At 49.0% G+C, this 15,314-nt stretch overlaps 1 protein-coding gene across 1 annotated transcript in view; it reads right to left on the bottom strand.

The window, feature by feature from the left end:
* Positions 1-15,314, bottom strand: part of PCSK2 (proprotein convertase subtilisin/kexin type 2) — a 216,546-nt gene that overhangs the window by 29,110 nt on the left and 172,122 nt on the right. Inside the window, exons 7-8 of the mRNA XM_030872639.2 lie at positions 12,346-12,434; positions 1,983-2,158 (exon numbers count right to left, since the gene is read on the bottom strand). Of these exons, the coding sequence (XP_030728499.1) occupies positions 1,983-2,158; positions 12,346-12,434 (265 nt within the window). The remainder of the gene's footprint in view (positions 1-1,982; positions 2,159-12,345; positions 12,435-15,314) is intronic.

The following is a 15,314-nucleotide window of genomic DNA, read 5'->3' as shown; positions in this document are numbered from 1 at the left end:
ACCAGTCAGCTGAAATAACTGAGAGGAAGTCTTTTTTGCTCATGTATAATACCCCATTGCTCACACAATTCTATAACACTTTCCAAAAAAATTTCACCTTGAAATAAGGAAAGAATCCTTCCTACAGCTTGGGGGAAAGTCAAATGAGAAACTGTATTTTTCACCATACTCCACTTTGTAAAATATTTACGTGCTGTCAGCTGAAGATAAGTCATAACAAATTATTCTCCTAAGTTCTGGTGTACTTGGCATGCTTTGCAGAACAATCATACTTGAAAGAGCCTTTTTAGTTGCAGCAGGGGACGCTACAGATGGAAAGAGAGAAGTACCCTGCCTTGAAATGTGATGGAGCCGTTCAGAAGCTCATGGAGAGTGACAGGACTCGCCCGGGGATGTACTGCACTGAGCCCATCTGCACTGTCAACCCTGACAGAGGCCAGATGTCACCTACTCTCTGACTCTCTTTTGGCCTCAGGTGTCAAAAAATGCTTCTCAGTGAAAATCCGTGTCTGATGGGGAAGGGGGGCATCTGCCAGGTGTTCCCCTGGGTAATGTGCTGTCAGTGTCACCTGGTTCCGGGCCTGGATGTGCAATCGTCTCTCTCCAGCCACACCGTGAACAATGCGATAAGGAAATAGCTGTCTGTATGTCAGAAGTCTCACCCTATAAACTCCTAAGGGTCTGGGCATTGAAATGGGGCAGCAGCACTACCTCCTGCCCCTCCCGCCATCCTATTGGTGACCCCCCCACCCCCCGTAAACTGCACTGTGCCATTCCAATGCCAGGGATCTTTGTGGCTGTCTCAGACGGGCTGAGGGCAGGGACAGGGCATCGCATCAACCTGATGGAAAGTCCAATCCTGGGAAAAGACTAAGACAAAGTGACTGAGTGCCCCGAGGAGACGGTGCCGTGGCACCAATGGCCAGTAATTCAGCCCCTCGCAGGGGCCTGCAAACACACATCAGCCTGGTGATTCAAGTCCCCAGACTTCCAGCTGAGGCCCAGCAATTGTGGAGCAGGGACAGGCTATCCCCACCGTTCCCATCTGAATTCTTGGACCACAGAGTCCACAAGCCCTAGTGAAGCACTGTGCATTATGCCTCAAAGTTTTGGGGCGGCTGGTTAAGAGTCCCTAACGACCCAGGCAAACACCAGCCGTTTGTGGGGCCTCCCAGGGCCAGCACTTGCATGTCTATCTCACACCTCACAGTGACCCCAGGAGAAATGCACCGTTATCACCATTTTACAGGCAGGAAAACGGAGGCGCAGTGAGGTCAGGTCACTGCGGATAGACACTCAGCCCCTGAAGAGCGGACCTGGGACCTGAACCCAGGGAGACTCTGGCCTGGCTGTGGTTTGCAGGGGGACTCTGCCCTGGGATCGCAGAGGCCACCTCCTGCCGCTCCCCACGGGCCGCTCACCCGCACAGGGACCCGCGGCTCCCGGCTGCCTCCCTTTGAGGTGCTGCTTTGGTCCCTGCTCCTTGGCTCTGTCCATTCCCGGACTGACCCCAGGGATGGGCAGCCACGAAAACGCGCGCTGACTCCCCCACGGGAACATCTGGACGCAGCTCCCCTGCTGTGCTCTGAAGACACCCAGTTTGCGCGGAGACCCCACTCCCAGCCACGTCTGCACGGTGGGGTGCTAGTGCAGCTCCCTGTGGGACCCTCCTTCCCCACTCCCTTCGCAGGGGCCAGGATAGCGTCGCCCTCCGGAGGGCCCCCGCCCCCTTGCCTTTGTCCTTCACAGGCGCCCCCTCCAATAAGTCTGGACCTCTAACCCAATTTGGGGTCCATTTCTCGAAGGACCTGAGCTAAGGCACAGGGTAACAGCCCCACCTCCACCGCAGCCCTGCCCCTCGCTGTGCTCAATCGGCACCAGCGATCCGCCCCTCCCCCACTCTTCACCCCTCCCCCACCCACACCCCGTACCCCTCCTCCCCGGGTGTGGCTCAGGGCTTCCTGGCGCAGGAACGACCTTACCTTGTTCACGCCGTCCGCCATCGCCTGGAGTGTGAGCTCCCGGGGCCCGTCCACCGTCTTCCCGTTGTCGGTGGGGCCCCAACTGGCGCTGTAAATGTCTATCAGCTGAGGCATGTGGCTGATGGAGGAGGCCTCGATAATGTCCGTCATGAAGGGCTGGTCCAGCATCCGGATCCCTGTGGACAGTGAGGGCCGGGGAGCTCTGGGTGCCGGTCCCCGGTTCACAGGAGGCAAGGTTGGGTAGGGGGCTGGGGTCCTGGGTGTGGTTGGAGGTCTGCCTTCCTGGTGCCCTGGGCTCAGCCGGGCGATCCTGAATCCAGCCTCACGCTGTGTGTGTGATCAGAGGATCAGGCAGGTGCACTGACCGATCCACTCCATCCTTTTGGACCCCACCCACTCCTTTCCTTATGCAACTATTTGAAGACAATTTTATCCCCCTCGCAAAAGTTGCTAGAATTCCTAATGTGGTCTGTTTCTGATGGGAAGCTTGGCTTCCAGGGACTGGGGGGGTGATGGGGGACACGTTTCAGAGGAGAAATAAATCTACTGGCCATGACAGTGTGGGGAGGAGATTGCTCTTAGATATTTAAGGAACAATTCTAGAGGGCAGGGGGCAGGGGCAGAGGGAGGGGCAGGACAGTGCAAGGGGGAGGGGCAGGGAAGGAACTCTCAGTTGCATCGTAGCTGAGAAGGGGCTTTGGCTAGGGGGACAGAAATGTTGAAGGGGTCATTCTAAAATATATTTGCAGTGGGGTGCAGGATACACCCCCTCCTCCTTCTCCCCTAGGCCACCTTTGTAAAGTGTGTGCTTCTATGATGCCTTGTAGGAGTGACTTCTCGCTGGGAACTTTTCTCTGATTGTGTGACTGTGTGTACAGGGACTCAGGAGGAGCCCAGGCCTGTGGCACCCACGGTTCACATCACCCTTGGGCTGTCTGGAAAAAGCCTGTCCAGGGTTCACTCAGCAGCAGCCAACGGGAAGGGCATTTGTTCCTTCATCATTACCCTCTAAACATTGCTGTTTGGGGCCAAGATTGTTCTCTGCTTGATACGCTATTTCGTAGCAAGGGACCTAGAGTGCTGCTGAAGCTGACCTAAGTCTTTCCGTCCACGGGAGTTTTGAAACGAAGGGCTGGTGTGTACATAGTCGGAGCCTGGCTTCTGACCCTTCTTACTTGTCCCTGGTGGTCAAAGGACATTATTACACGAGCATCACCTAATGTGGTGTGCACACCAGCTTAAGGAAGGAAGATTGATATACATTGGTTACCTATGTACCTGTCACCACTTTCAAAAATCTACAGACAGGGACTTCCCTGGTGGCACAGTGGTTAAGAATCCGCCTGCCAATGCAGGGGACACGGGTTCGAGCCCTGGTCCGGGAAGATCCCACATGCCACGGAGCAACTAAGCCCATGCACCACAACTACTGAAGCCTGCGCGCCCAGAGCCTGTGCTCCGCAACAAGAGAAGCCATTGCAATGAGAAGCCCACACACTGCAACAAAGAGTAGCCCCCACTCACCAAGAGAAAGCCTGTGCCCAGCAACGAAGACCCAACGCAGCCAAAAATAAATTAAAAAAAAAAAAAGGCCCCAAATCTACAGACAGTTCATGTGGATGAGAACTAACTGCTTATTGTTGAATAAAGTTATAGGACTGCCTTCGCATCTTGATTTTCCTTTTCTAGTTGCAGGTAATAGGCTTGTATATCTTAAAGCAGTTCCCAATTATAGGGTCATTTGCAGAGCATCTCCTAAATACTGTGCCTGGGCCGCTTCTCCCCGGTCCCTGGAGTTTCTGAATATTTGCACAGGGCCTAAGCAGGTATTGGTCTAAGGTGGTTTTGAAGTGCAACCTGACGTGAGAATGGCTGTTCAGGTAATTGGGACATTGGGGGTATAAAGTTAATGCTTTTACATGCATGTTTTGTTAATTCTGAGATAAACATTTTTCCAGAAAAAAATACAAAGCAGGAAGATTCAGGCTCTTACAGGGCCCATGAAATTGACAGAAAATTGTCTTTTCTCTTAGGGTTCTCTTTCCTCCTCCCACGTCTCATGGCCCCTCCCTTGCACTTGCACTGCAATGTTCCCCAGAGTTCACCCTCCTCCTGTCTAACCTATGATCTCAGTAGGCCTTTCCCCTGAAGTCTTTGTGGGTCCAGCTCTGCAGGTCCTCTGTTAGCACTGCACTGGCAGCCTCCTCTGTTAGCACTGCACTGTCAGCCTTCTCTTACAATTGTTGATTTGTGTGTTTCATTTACCACCAGACAGCAAGGTCTTTGCGTACAGGGCATGTGTCTATTCTCTGTACTTCTATGTCCCTGGGCATCAGCATGGCGCTTGGAATTTATCTTAAGCTTGATAAATATTTGGTGAATAAATGCATGATATAATTACCTAATTTAGTTGAGTTTCTCCCTAGCAGGGATAACAGGTCCAGACTTTCCATCCTCTACTCATAAATCAGGTCACCGTTTTTGCCAACAAGTCTAATTATTAGTTAATATCCTTTCTCCTGGAGAAAGCTCCTACAGCGGAAGCATAGCCTTTGGTTTCAACTTTCCAGAAGCTAAGTTTTATGGTTCATTTCGTTAGGGATAGGAAATCTAAAACTCCACATTTCACTTTTGGCCCACCTATATTTTGCTCATTTAAAAAGTCTGTTTAACAAAGGTGGCTGACAGCTTACAGAGTAAACTGAAGAGCACAGCTTCTTCTCACACGTCGTGTCCACTTTGTGGACTGGAAATGTCGCAGAGAGGCTGGTATTCACTCGTCTGCAAGGAGGAAACTCAGATGGTCTTGAACTCATCCAGTGCCCGGATGACCAGCACTGAATAGCCTGCCTCCATTGAAAAGAGGGAGGAGTTCAACTCTGGCCAAAGCGCACCCAGACCGTCCCACGTGCCAAACAGTGGCGACTTTGCATTTTGTCACCAGCTGGTGCCCTTTGCCCTCTCTCTTTGCAGGTCCTGTCTCTCTGCCTCTCTCCCTCTTCATCCCGCCCTCGCTCCCTTTGTGCCGCCCAGAACATCAGAGCTGTTGTGTATTAATCTCCGGACTGTTCAGCATCGAGGGAGGCAGGGGCGGCCACGGGCTGGGAGCAGGGCTCTCATTCACATTCAGGGCCCAGGCCCCCAGCATTCTTTGAATCTCATTAAGCTGGAGGGAATGAGGCATGCATGAATTGAATGAGATACAGTATTAATTTTTGCAGGCAACTGCCCCATTAGCGGCCAAGACCCAGGCTCAGGGTGACCCAAGGGTTTTTAGGGAGGGACTCTGTCCCTGGATGGTCTAGGGGGGTGGGGAGGGGGAGAGAGCGAGAAAGATGGGGAAGGCAAGAGAGTGAGAGTGAGAGGCAGAAGGAGAGTGGGAAGCCCAGGGAGCCAGGACTCGGCATCCTCACGTTTGCACGATGCTCTGCTGGCTGCGGCGAGGTGATGGCAGGAGAGCCTGCACGTCAAGCATTTCTGTCCCCTGCCCTTCCGCCAGCCTGAGCACCGCATTCATGACCAGCAGTGAATCTGTGAGTCCCTCCTGCCTTTTAGAACCTGAGCCTCACGCCTGCTGCATGGCTTGCTTGCAGCCCTGGGCTCTAGGGGCTGCACAGCCCAGGGGTTTGAGCTAAATCCTCTGCCTCTCCTCCTGCTACAAAAGGTGAGCTTGTACGGACACCAGGAAGTGCTACGTCCGTCCGCACACCTCAGTGTCGATCATCGCCACTGTTGTGTTCACTAGTGTTCATCTGCAGGCTAGGGAGCCGACGCATGCTGGTCTAGGTCTTAAGGATCTGGAAACATGTTAATCATTGTGCCAACAAGCGATTTTTACTGATTTATTTAAAAACTCAGATAAAATACGTACAAACTCACTGGACTATTAGGAGTTTTATTGGCCAAATATGTGGAAGCAATTCATCGCTGGTAGAGAAATTTCAGGGTACTTTGATAATGGTCTACAGTGCGGTTTTCAAACTCCTTTTAGAATCTTTGCTCAAAGGAGCACTCGTTAGCAGATGCATAAGTCTATCTGCTCTGCCTTCAGAGGAAGGCAGGTAAGGCCAATGCCACCTGGCCTGGCCCCAGCCTGGGGCTGCTCTGAGGGGCTCTGCAGACGCCCAGGGGTGATGCTGTAGGACCTGCCCTCAAGTCACTTGCTGTGCCCCGGCAACCGGCAATCATGATCGGATATTGTCGTGTTTGTTTGCTCCTTGTCTAGGTCTCCCTTTAGACTCGAAGCTGTGTGAGGGCAGGTGTCTTGTCTGCTGGCTCACTGCTGCATCCCTGCCCCCCAGCAGGACCGGCACATGGTGGGCACCCAGCTGCAACTCCTGAGTCCTGGAAGGGGCTGAAGGCAAGAGATAGCATCTCCCAAAAGGCGTGATGCATTTCGAGCCTTTTTCATACTCTCAGAGGTATAAATCTGACAAACTTGCAAGAAACATCATTTGAAGGGTTCATTATTTATATCGGTTGTCCATTTATTTGGTTTTGTGAATTTTGAATAATACACTGTCAATTTCGATTTTTTGTCTCAGTCCCTTTTGGCTAAAGATGCCAAACATTGATTTAAAAATTAAAACTAAGAAAAGAATTAGGTTGTCTTAAAGAGTTACTTTAATAAAGTCATGTTTAAAATAAAAAATGGAAATTAACCTTTCTCTTCAAAACGTATAAATAAGTGGATAAGGAAATGTAAGTAATTAAACTTTCAAAAAAGTTTGGAAGTTATTAAAGCTTTGAGACAGCACCAAGACTTTGGGACAGCCAGACTAATTGGAATCTTCCTCTCTCCTTGCCATGTGTTAGCTAGAAGAAGTGGTAACAGCTGTGCTCATGGAAACAGGCAACAGAAGTCAAAGAGAGAGCTCATCTTAAGGAAGAAGTTTCTAGAGTTACCCATGTCCAAAGGCAGAACAGACTTTGTTGTGAGGGAGTGAGTTTCCCGTCACTGGAGGCGTGCCGTTCCAGGCTGGGTCCAGGCTACATCAGGAGAGCAGGAAAAGAGAAGCTGTTCGGGACTTCCCTGGTGGCACAGTGGTTAAAAATCTGCCTGCCAGGGCAGCGGACACAGTTTCAAGCCCTGGTCCGGGAAGATCCCACGTGCCACAGAGCAACTAAACCCGTGCGCCACGACTACTGAGCCTGCGTGCCACAGCTTCTGAAGCCTGCGTGCCCAGAGCCTATGCTCCGCAATAAGAGAAGTCACCGCAGTGAGAAGGCTGCACGCTACAACAGAGTAGCCCCCGCTCACCGCAACTAGAGAGAGCCCACGCACAGCAACGAAGACCCAACGCAACCAAAAATTAATTAATTAATTAATTTAAAAAAAAAGAGAGAGAGAAGCTCTTCAAATGTTTTAGTGCAGGGACCCAGGCTGCGCTGGATACTAAATTGTTTTACAATTTACTAGCTGTGTGGCCCCATGTTCAGTTTCGTTCTCTGTAAAAGAGGGATAATAATATATAATAAATATGTTCTCTTTATAAAATATATAATAATGTATGATAAAGCTGTAAAGAGGGTTGAGTTAAGGGTTTTGCATCGTGCCAGACACATTGGAAGAGACAATATGTTATTATTATTATTGCTACTGTTATTGTTGTTATCATCACGCAAGTGTCAGTGGGTGTTCGGACTCAGGGAACTTTAGACCCTCTTTGGGGCCCAAGATTTTGCGATTCTGACAGGAAAATGGAAAAGATGAGCCGCTGGGAATTCACACGCTCTATTTCCAGCATCCAGATGACACACAGTGGATGGACGGCCGTGATGCTCGTTAGCCTGGAGTGGCCCAGGGTGTTGATGCAAAGGGGTCCCCTGCCTGTCTTCACTGCTGATGGACATTCCCAGTGTGCCCTTGCTGGGGAGGGGAAGTGGGTGATGAGAAGGCCCAGGTCTCCTTGGAACTAATTTGAATGGGCTAAAGTAGCAAAGGTGAGACGGTGCTGGTAGAAGGGGAGATACCTGGCAGAAATTCCATCAGCTTTGGGTCCTTAGATCTTTATGCCCTTAATCCCTTAACTCCATTCATCCACCGATTCTTTTATTCAGTGATTAATCTCTACTGATTATCATGGGTTTATCCACAGCCGCTTCCTTCTCTTTATTCCTTCCTTGCTTTCTGTCACTCAGCAAATAGAGTTTGAGCATCCTCTGTGCGCCAGACCCTGCTGTGGGTGCGAAGGTGAGAGAAAACAGACATGGCTCCTGTCTCTGTGGACACTGTTGTCTGCCTGCGGAGAATGATACTGATCAAAGAACCAGGCACAAGAATTTGTGATAACTGACAGTATTAGTGCTGGGAAGAGAAGATTCAGCATCTTTATCTGTGGATGGGGACTGGCCTGGGCAATGATGTTGGAGGATGCCATGGGGACCCGCTTGCTGCAGGATGAAGAGGTGGTGGCCAGGTGGGCCGTAGGGGGCAGGTGTTCTGGGCAGAGGGAGAGCACATACAAAGGCCCAGTAGAGGAAGGAGCGTGGCTACACTTCCTGACTCACAGTTGCTAGGAAGTTTCCTCTAAATTATATTTACACAGAGACTAACCACACGTGTATGGGAACTTAATATACAATGAAGGTGGTACCACAAATCAAAGGGACGGGATGGATTATTAAATAGATGGTATTGGGGATGTTTGCTCACTATTTGGAGAAAAATAAAACTTGACCCCAGCTGGCATGACATACAGAGGTGGAAGCCAGTTGGACTAATGGCCTCATGTGAAAGTTTGGGAGAAGATCCTTGCGCTGATTAAAACTGATCAGGGGCTAATATGTGGGACATACCAAGAACATGTGCAAATTAACAGGAAAAAGACAGGAACCTCCATGGAAAAATGAGAAAGTGTATGAGTAGAAGAGAAACCCAAAAGGCTCACGGGCCGATGAAGAGATGCTCAATGATTTTTTTCCTTGTTTCCCTTCAGAGGACCCATTTTATCATATCGTCTCCACTTTCCTTTCTTTTTCTGGACTGAGATTCTGCAGCACCTTAACTTTAGCCTTTTTTTGAAGACAAGAGACCCGGGATCTAGGGGGCAGTTGGGACATTGCCTCCCTACCCTGTGACTGAACACCTTGAGACGAGCAGTGATACGGGACGGCCACCAGATGGCGCTCCAGACCGCCCCAGCTCAGAAAGCTCGGGAAAGGAAAGATTCTCCGGAGAGTATAGCCCATTTATTAGTAGAATGAGGAAAATCAGCCAACTTTTGAAATTGCCAGCCAGAATGAACAAAATGTTCCCCCCAAATCTGTAAGGTAGAATTCTGCTTCTGTTGCGATTCCTGAGTACCTCTCCAGGGCTTTCTCAGGAAGAATTCCTTTCGCTCCCCTGGGGGAGCCCTGAGTCACTGGATGTCCTGCCGGGCACAGGGTGGGGACTGGACCTTCCTGCCCCTGAGCGCTTAGGACCCGTAAGAGTGGCTACAGAGGAACCAAGCTGGGGTTAAAGGAGCGCAAGAAGGCGGCCCCTTTGCTCAGAGCCTCTGTGGGGCTGGGCCTGCCTCCCCCCGGCTCTGGGCTGGGCTCCTGGATCCTCAGAGCCTTGCCTTGAGACCTGTGAGCTATCGGGGTTCATGGACACGGGTCGGGTCGTGTCTTTGAGGTACCGGGCTGCATCCGCTCGCCTTTGGCATCAGGGGTGAGTCAGAGGCTGTCACTCTGCCTGGATCTGCCCATCCGAACGAGGGGCTTGCCTGGGGCGTGTCCTCTGCCTTGCGGGTGGAGCTGCAGGCGGGACAGCCCAGGTGCTCGAGGCTGAGGTCCCGCCCCCCACCCGAGCCCACCCACCGATGAGGGATGCGAGTTGGTGGATAAACTCCCAGTCTCCTCCTCTCGGGGGGCAAGAGCCCCCCAGAGCCCCAGTTAGGGAGCCCCAGCTCATCTACACACCCTCTGTTGGTCTCTCTTCCCACCGTCTTTCCCTCTCTTTCCCTCACTGGCTTCCCAGGGTCACCTCCCAAAGAAACTCCTTGCACCCAGATCCTTGCTTCAGGTTTGCTTTTAGGGAATTCAAAGAGAGCAGGAGAATCAGGTACATTTGATAAGCAGCTTAGATGTTTTCAGAGTGCAAATTACAAGAGAGAAAAAGAAGCAGATGGAGAAAAAGACCCCAGCGGACCTCCAATTGCCATGAGCTAATCCCAACTCTTCATTGTTGCAGGCACTTGTTCTGAGGATCCCTTGTTCAAAAATCCAGTTACTTTGGGCATGCAGAAACTTCAAAACTCTTTTGAAGACCGTCATTGTGAATGAGAAATCCACGTTTGACATTTTCAGTTGCCTCCACTCTGCCCTGCGAACAGGGAACCCCCCCACTCAGATAGCACCTGGAGTGTGCGCCTGGTTTGTAAAATATTAACCAGGAGATATTCTTTCCCCTGAGCTCATAATGCCTTCTGACATTCTGATGCCAGCATTTTGGAGGCACACAGAATACAGGGAGATGAAAGCCAAGGGGCAAAGCCGCCCCAGTTACATTTCAGAACCCTCTGGATGTATTCGTTTGAGGAATTCAGCACCCAGCTTAGGCAAACCTCTTAGCAGACAGTGTTGAAAGAGGTTAATGGTGGGTTTGTATAGGTTGCTCTTGCTTTATTTAGTTTCCTGGAAATGCAAGTGTCAGCACAAAGTATGTTTATGGTTCTATTAAATCACCAGGAAAAAAATATCAAGACGGTTGTAAAAAAAAGAAAAGCAAGGTTGGCTGACTCAGCCTGAATAAATTAAGAATCAAATTTGATGCAAAACTTGGAATAAGCCAGGAGCCACTCCATTCTCCAGCGTCTTGTTGAAAGCTTATGAACCCCTTTCTCTCATTTTCTCTCTCCCTTTCTGTCTCTATTTTTTTTGGCGGGGGGAGGTGTTGGTTTCTAAATTTCTGGTGACCAGCCACCCTTCTTTCTAAAGGCCCATAAAGAGGAATTTGTTAAATGTTTCCCGTGGAACTTAATAAAAAGGTTCTAGGTAGAATATTTTCCCTTAAAGATGAGAGGCACTGTGCAAACAAACAAACATACAAAAAACCCCACCAAAAACATTTGGAAGAGTTCTGAGTATGTTTACAATAATCTGTACACACCTCCTTATATTCTACCGTCCTTATTTGATTCCTATTAAAATGCTATGGTTACTTGGACAAAATTATAATTCGAAAAGATAGGGAACCCTCTTAACTGTTGGTGGGAATGTAAATTGGTGCAGCCATCATGGAAACAGTATGGACGTTCCTCAGAAAACTAAAAATAGAGTTGCCATATGAACCAGAAATCCCACTCCTGGGCACATATCCAGACAAAACTGGAATTTGAAAAGACATGTGCACCCCTACGTCCATAGCGGCACTATTCACAATAGCCAAGACATGGAAGCAACCTAAATGTCCATCGACAGATGAGTGGATAAAGAAGATGTGGTACATATATACAATGGAATACTACTCAGCCATGAAAAGAATGAAATAATGCCATTTGCAGCAACATGGATGGACCTGGAGAGTATTATACTAAGTGAAGTAAGTCAGAAAGAGAGACAAATACCATATGATATCACTTATATGTGGAATCTAAAATATGACACAAATGAACTTATCTAAGAAGTGGAAACAGACTCACAGACATAGAGAACAGACTTGTGGTTGCCAAGGGGGAGGGCAGGTGAGGGAGTGTGTTGGATTGGGAGTTTGAGATTAGCAGATGCAAACTAGTATATATAGGATGGATAAACAACAAGGTCCTACTGTACAGCACAGGGAACTATATTCAATATCCTGTGATAAACCATAATGGAAAAGAATATGAAAAGGAATATCTATACACACACACACACACACACACACACACATATGTATAACTGAATTACTTTGCTGTACACCAGAAACTAACACAACATTGTAAATCAACTCTACTCCAATAAAAAAAAAAGACGTTATGGATACTGACACACAAAGAGTACAGACAGTACAATTCCATTTATATAAAGTTTAAAAACTGGGAATAACTGACATTTGCTGTTAGAAATCAGGGTCGTGACTGTTCTTGTGTGGATGGGCAGTAACTAGGAGGGGACACGAGGGCTTTGGGGTGCTGGTTGTGTTTTGTTTCTTGATGGTTACGTGGATGCGGTCAGTTTGTGAAACTTCATTGACCTATGTGCTCATGATCTGTGCACCTTAAAACTTTTTAAAGTTTATTGATCTTGCCATATAGGTTAAGTTAAAAAAATGTTTTTCACTCTTGCTAAGTGTACCAGTCCCCACTCGCCTGCTCCACTGGGAATCTTTGCCGCGCAGTGGCCAGGCCCGAGACCCGAGTGTGATGCCTCCTGGGATTGTTTGACAGCAACAGCCTACCTGCGACCTTGGAGCCGTAGGCCACTCCGACCCCGCAGATGTTGTTGTTGGCGACTGCAGAAACTTCCCCGGCACATCGGGTCCCATGGCTGCATAGAACAGTAAAGACAAGTCAGATACAGGGTCAAACGACTTGGAGACGATCCCTTAAATTCTATCTATGGTTCTTTTCAATGGTTCAGTTAGCCTGGAGCCAACCCAGGCCCCTGGATTTTCCATCTGTGTCTCTCCTTTCGACCCCTTCCAATTCCCAGCTGCCCTTCCTGACCTTGGCTTGTTTCTACCGTGAAGAGTCTTCTCAGAACATTTTCAACCTTGAGAGGTGATCTTTACTTTAAAATTGGAAGTGTCTTACTGCGGAAAACAGTTATAGGCTTTCTGTGAAAAGGAGACAATCTAAAACAGGTTGGTGCTGGTCGAAACAGCTGATTTTTTTTTTTTTTTGAAACGCTAGAATTGTGGGCTGGTGTTTATTTTCAATGCTGGTTCTGTCCACAGGCAGGGAATGAATGCTGCCTGCCAGTTGTGGGATGAAAGTTATTTACCTTTTTGGATTATAGCCTCCTTTAGGACATACTGAATGCTACAAATCCCCCACCTTGCTCTGGAACCAAATAAACCCACACTGGCAACTGTCTGCATTCAATTTCGAGGGGTCCACAGAAACTTTGAGGCCGACCAGATTAAGAATCCCAGGCATCTATTAGATAATCTTTCTGAAGTTTGCCGGCCTTACAATTCCTAGCAAGGCCTTCTCAGGGCTTATGTTCTAGAATGTTCTCTGCAATAGACACTGGAATTTCATTAACTTTTTCCCTTTTGCTCCCTTTTCTGTTATACCAAAGGAATCCAAACAGCTCTCCCCTTGAACTGGGCCAGCCTGGTGGCTGGCTTGGACCCATGGGAGGCAGCGGGAGGATGCCCTCTATCCTCTGGGCCAGGGTCCGTACAGAGGAGCTTGGGCTACAGCTGAGGCCACACGGGGAGTGCAGCCGGGCAGCCCCCATTGTTCCAACATACCTCAGGTGAAGCCCCTGGAGGCCTCCCTCACCCAGACCCAGACGGGTTACCCCGTCAGCAGCACATGGAGAGAGACAGGTGCCCACCTAAGTTGCAGGACTGTGAGCTAGTAGATGTTCTCTTTTAAGCCACTAGGTTTCGGGGCCGTTTGTTAAACGGCAACGGGGAACTGAACCCCGCATAAGCTTGAAGTCAATCAGGATGCCGTGTTTTAACCCCAAACAGCATTCAAGAGGAGGAGTGGTGCAATGTACACATCACTGGAAATGGCCAGCCCCAGCCTGGAAGTCCATCCTAATGGCCCATGAAGCAGCTAAATATGAAGTCGGCTGCAAAAGTGTCAGCTTGGCCTGCAGAGGGACGGTGGTGAGGGCTGGCTTCCCCCTCACTATTCACACAGCGGGTGCAGGAAGGGATGTGGGGAAGGGGACTTATTGGCTGCGTAGCCCAAGAAGTCCTGATTTCTGCAGTGTAGACGCTTCGCCGCATTCTCTTGGGGCAAGCAAAGCTCACACCCGCCCTTAAAAAATCACATCGGAGGACTGAAAATATACACACATATTTTCTCTCTATATATGAGCAAAAGGGAATCCTGCCTCCATGAAGGCTACACATCTCACAGACTCAAAATTCCCTTTGGAACAAGAATGAAATCTGTATGTGGTGTCTGAGGAGACCTTGTCGTGACTGCAGAGGTCAGCCCTGTGGTGGAAGCTCTGTGAAGACCCCACGTGCTGACTGAGTAAACCCCTGTCTTCTTGCCTGTAAGTTTTTGGTAGATCTCATGGGAGATTTTTGAGAAGGGACTCAGTTATGGTTTAACTTGATGGGAGAAGCTACCATGGACGTGGATTTCATAGCCCCCATCTTATTCTCAGTGCTGAAGAAAATAGTAAATAAAATTCTGAAAAACAGCATGGAAGTGTACACCCATGTATCTGTATAAAGTGAAACATAGACATTTTATATTGATTCGTATGTAGACTTTAAATGTATATATTCAAGTATATAGTTGTACTTATATCTACTTATGTATTTGTAATTATATACTTCTATATTCATATGTATATATACTTACACATTATATATAATCCACATATTAGATATTTAAATATATAAAACACATGCCATATTAAGAGGACATGCATATACTTTATATATACACACATATATATTTAAAAATGGAACTTGTGCGGACACTGATTAAATTTGGCTGGCTCCCTTGCTGTTTGGTTCATGCTGAACAAGTATTTGTTTGAATTTTTATTTTTCTTTTCGGTATACGGGGCTCTCACTGCTGTGGCCTCTCCCGTTGCAGAGCACAGGCTCCGGACGCGCAGGCTCAGCGGCCATGGCTCACGGGCCCAGCCGCTCCGCGGCATGTGGGATCTTCCCGGACCGGGGCACGAACCCGCGTCCCCTGCACCGGCAGGCGGACTCTCAACCACTGCGCCACCGGGGAAGCCCCAAATAAATATGTGAAGAAAAGTTTAAAAAGCAGTGCCACCTCTAATTCGAGTGAGCACTAATTTCCTTATTATATAATAATCAGCCCTGCCAGGCTCTCCTTTCCGAGGCCTTGCCTGGAACAGTCGATGCTTTGACCGACATCTGTGAAGCACACATTATGCTGGTGGAGGGGGGGCCCTGCTCTGAGGAGCGAGGAGGGCCAACAGCACCTGCTGTGGACGCGGCAGTCGTTCCTCACCAGGGACCACAGTCAGTGCTTTTCTTGTCGCACCCCCTTTACCCCTCGCGGGAGTAGGTACTGCTCCATTTCACAGATGTCAAAGCTGAGTATCCGAGGATCTGGGCCAGGTCTGAGACCCAGGGTCAGCTACTGGACCCCCCATCACCCTCCCACCCAGTGACAGACCTTCTCTGCCCTAAAACTGCTCACGAAAGGCTGGAGGACAAAATCGTGCGAACTTCCTTGAGCAGATTAAAGA

Source organism: Globicephala melas, chromosome 15 (genome assembly GCF_963455315.2).
Source record: "Globicephala melas chromosome 15, mGloMel1.2, whole genome shotgun sequence".
Classification (NCBI taxonomy): domain Eukaryota; kingdom Metazoa; phylum Chordata; class Mammalia; order Artiodactyla; family Delphinidae; genus Globicephala; species Globicephala melas.
Note: the sequence above shows the minus strand (reverse complement) of the source record. Positions and strands in the feature narration are given on the sequence as shown.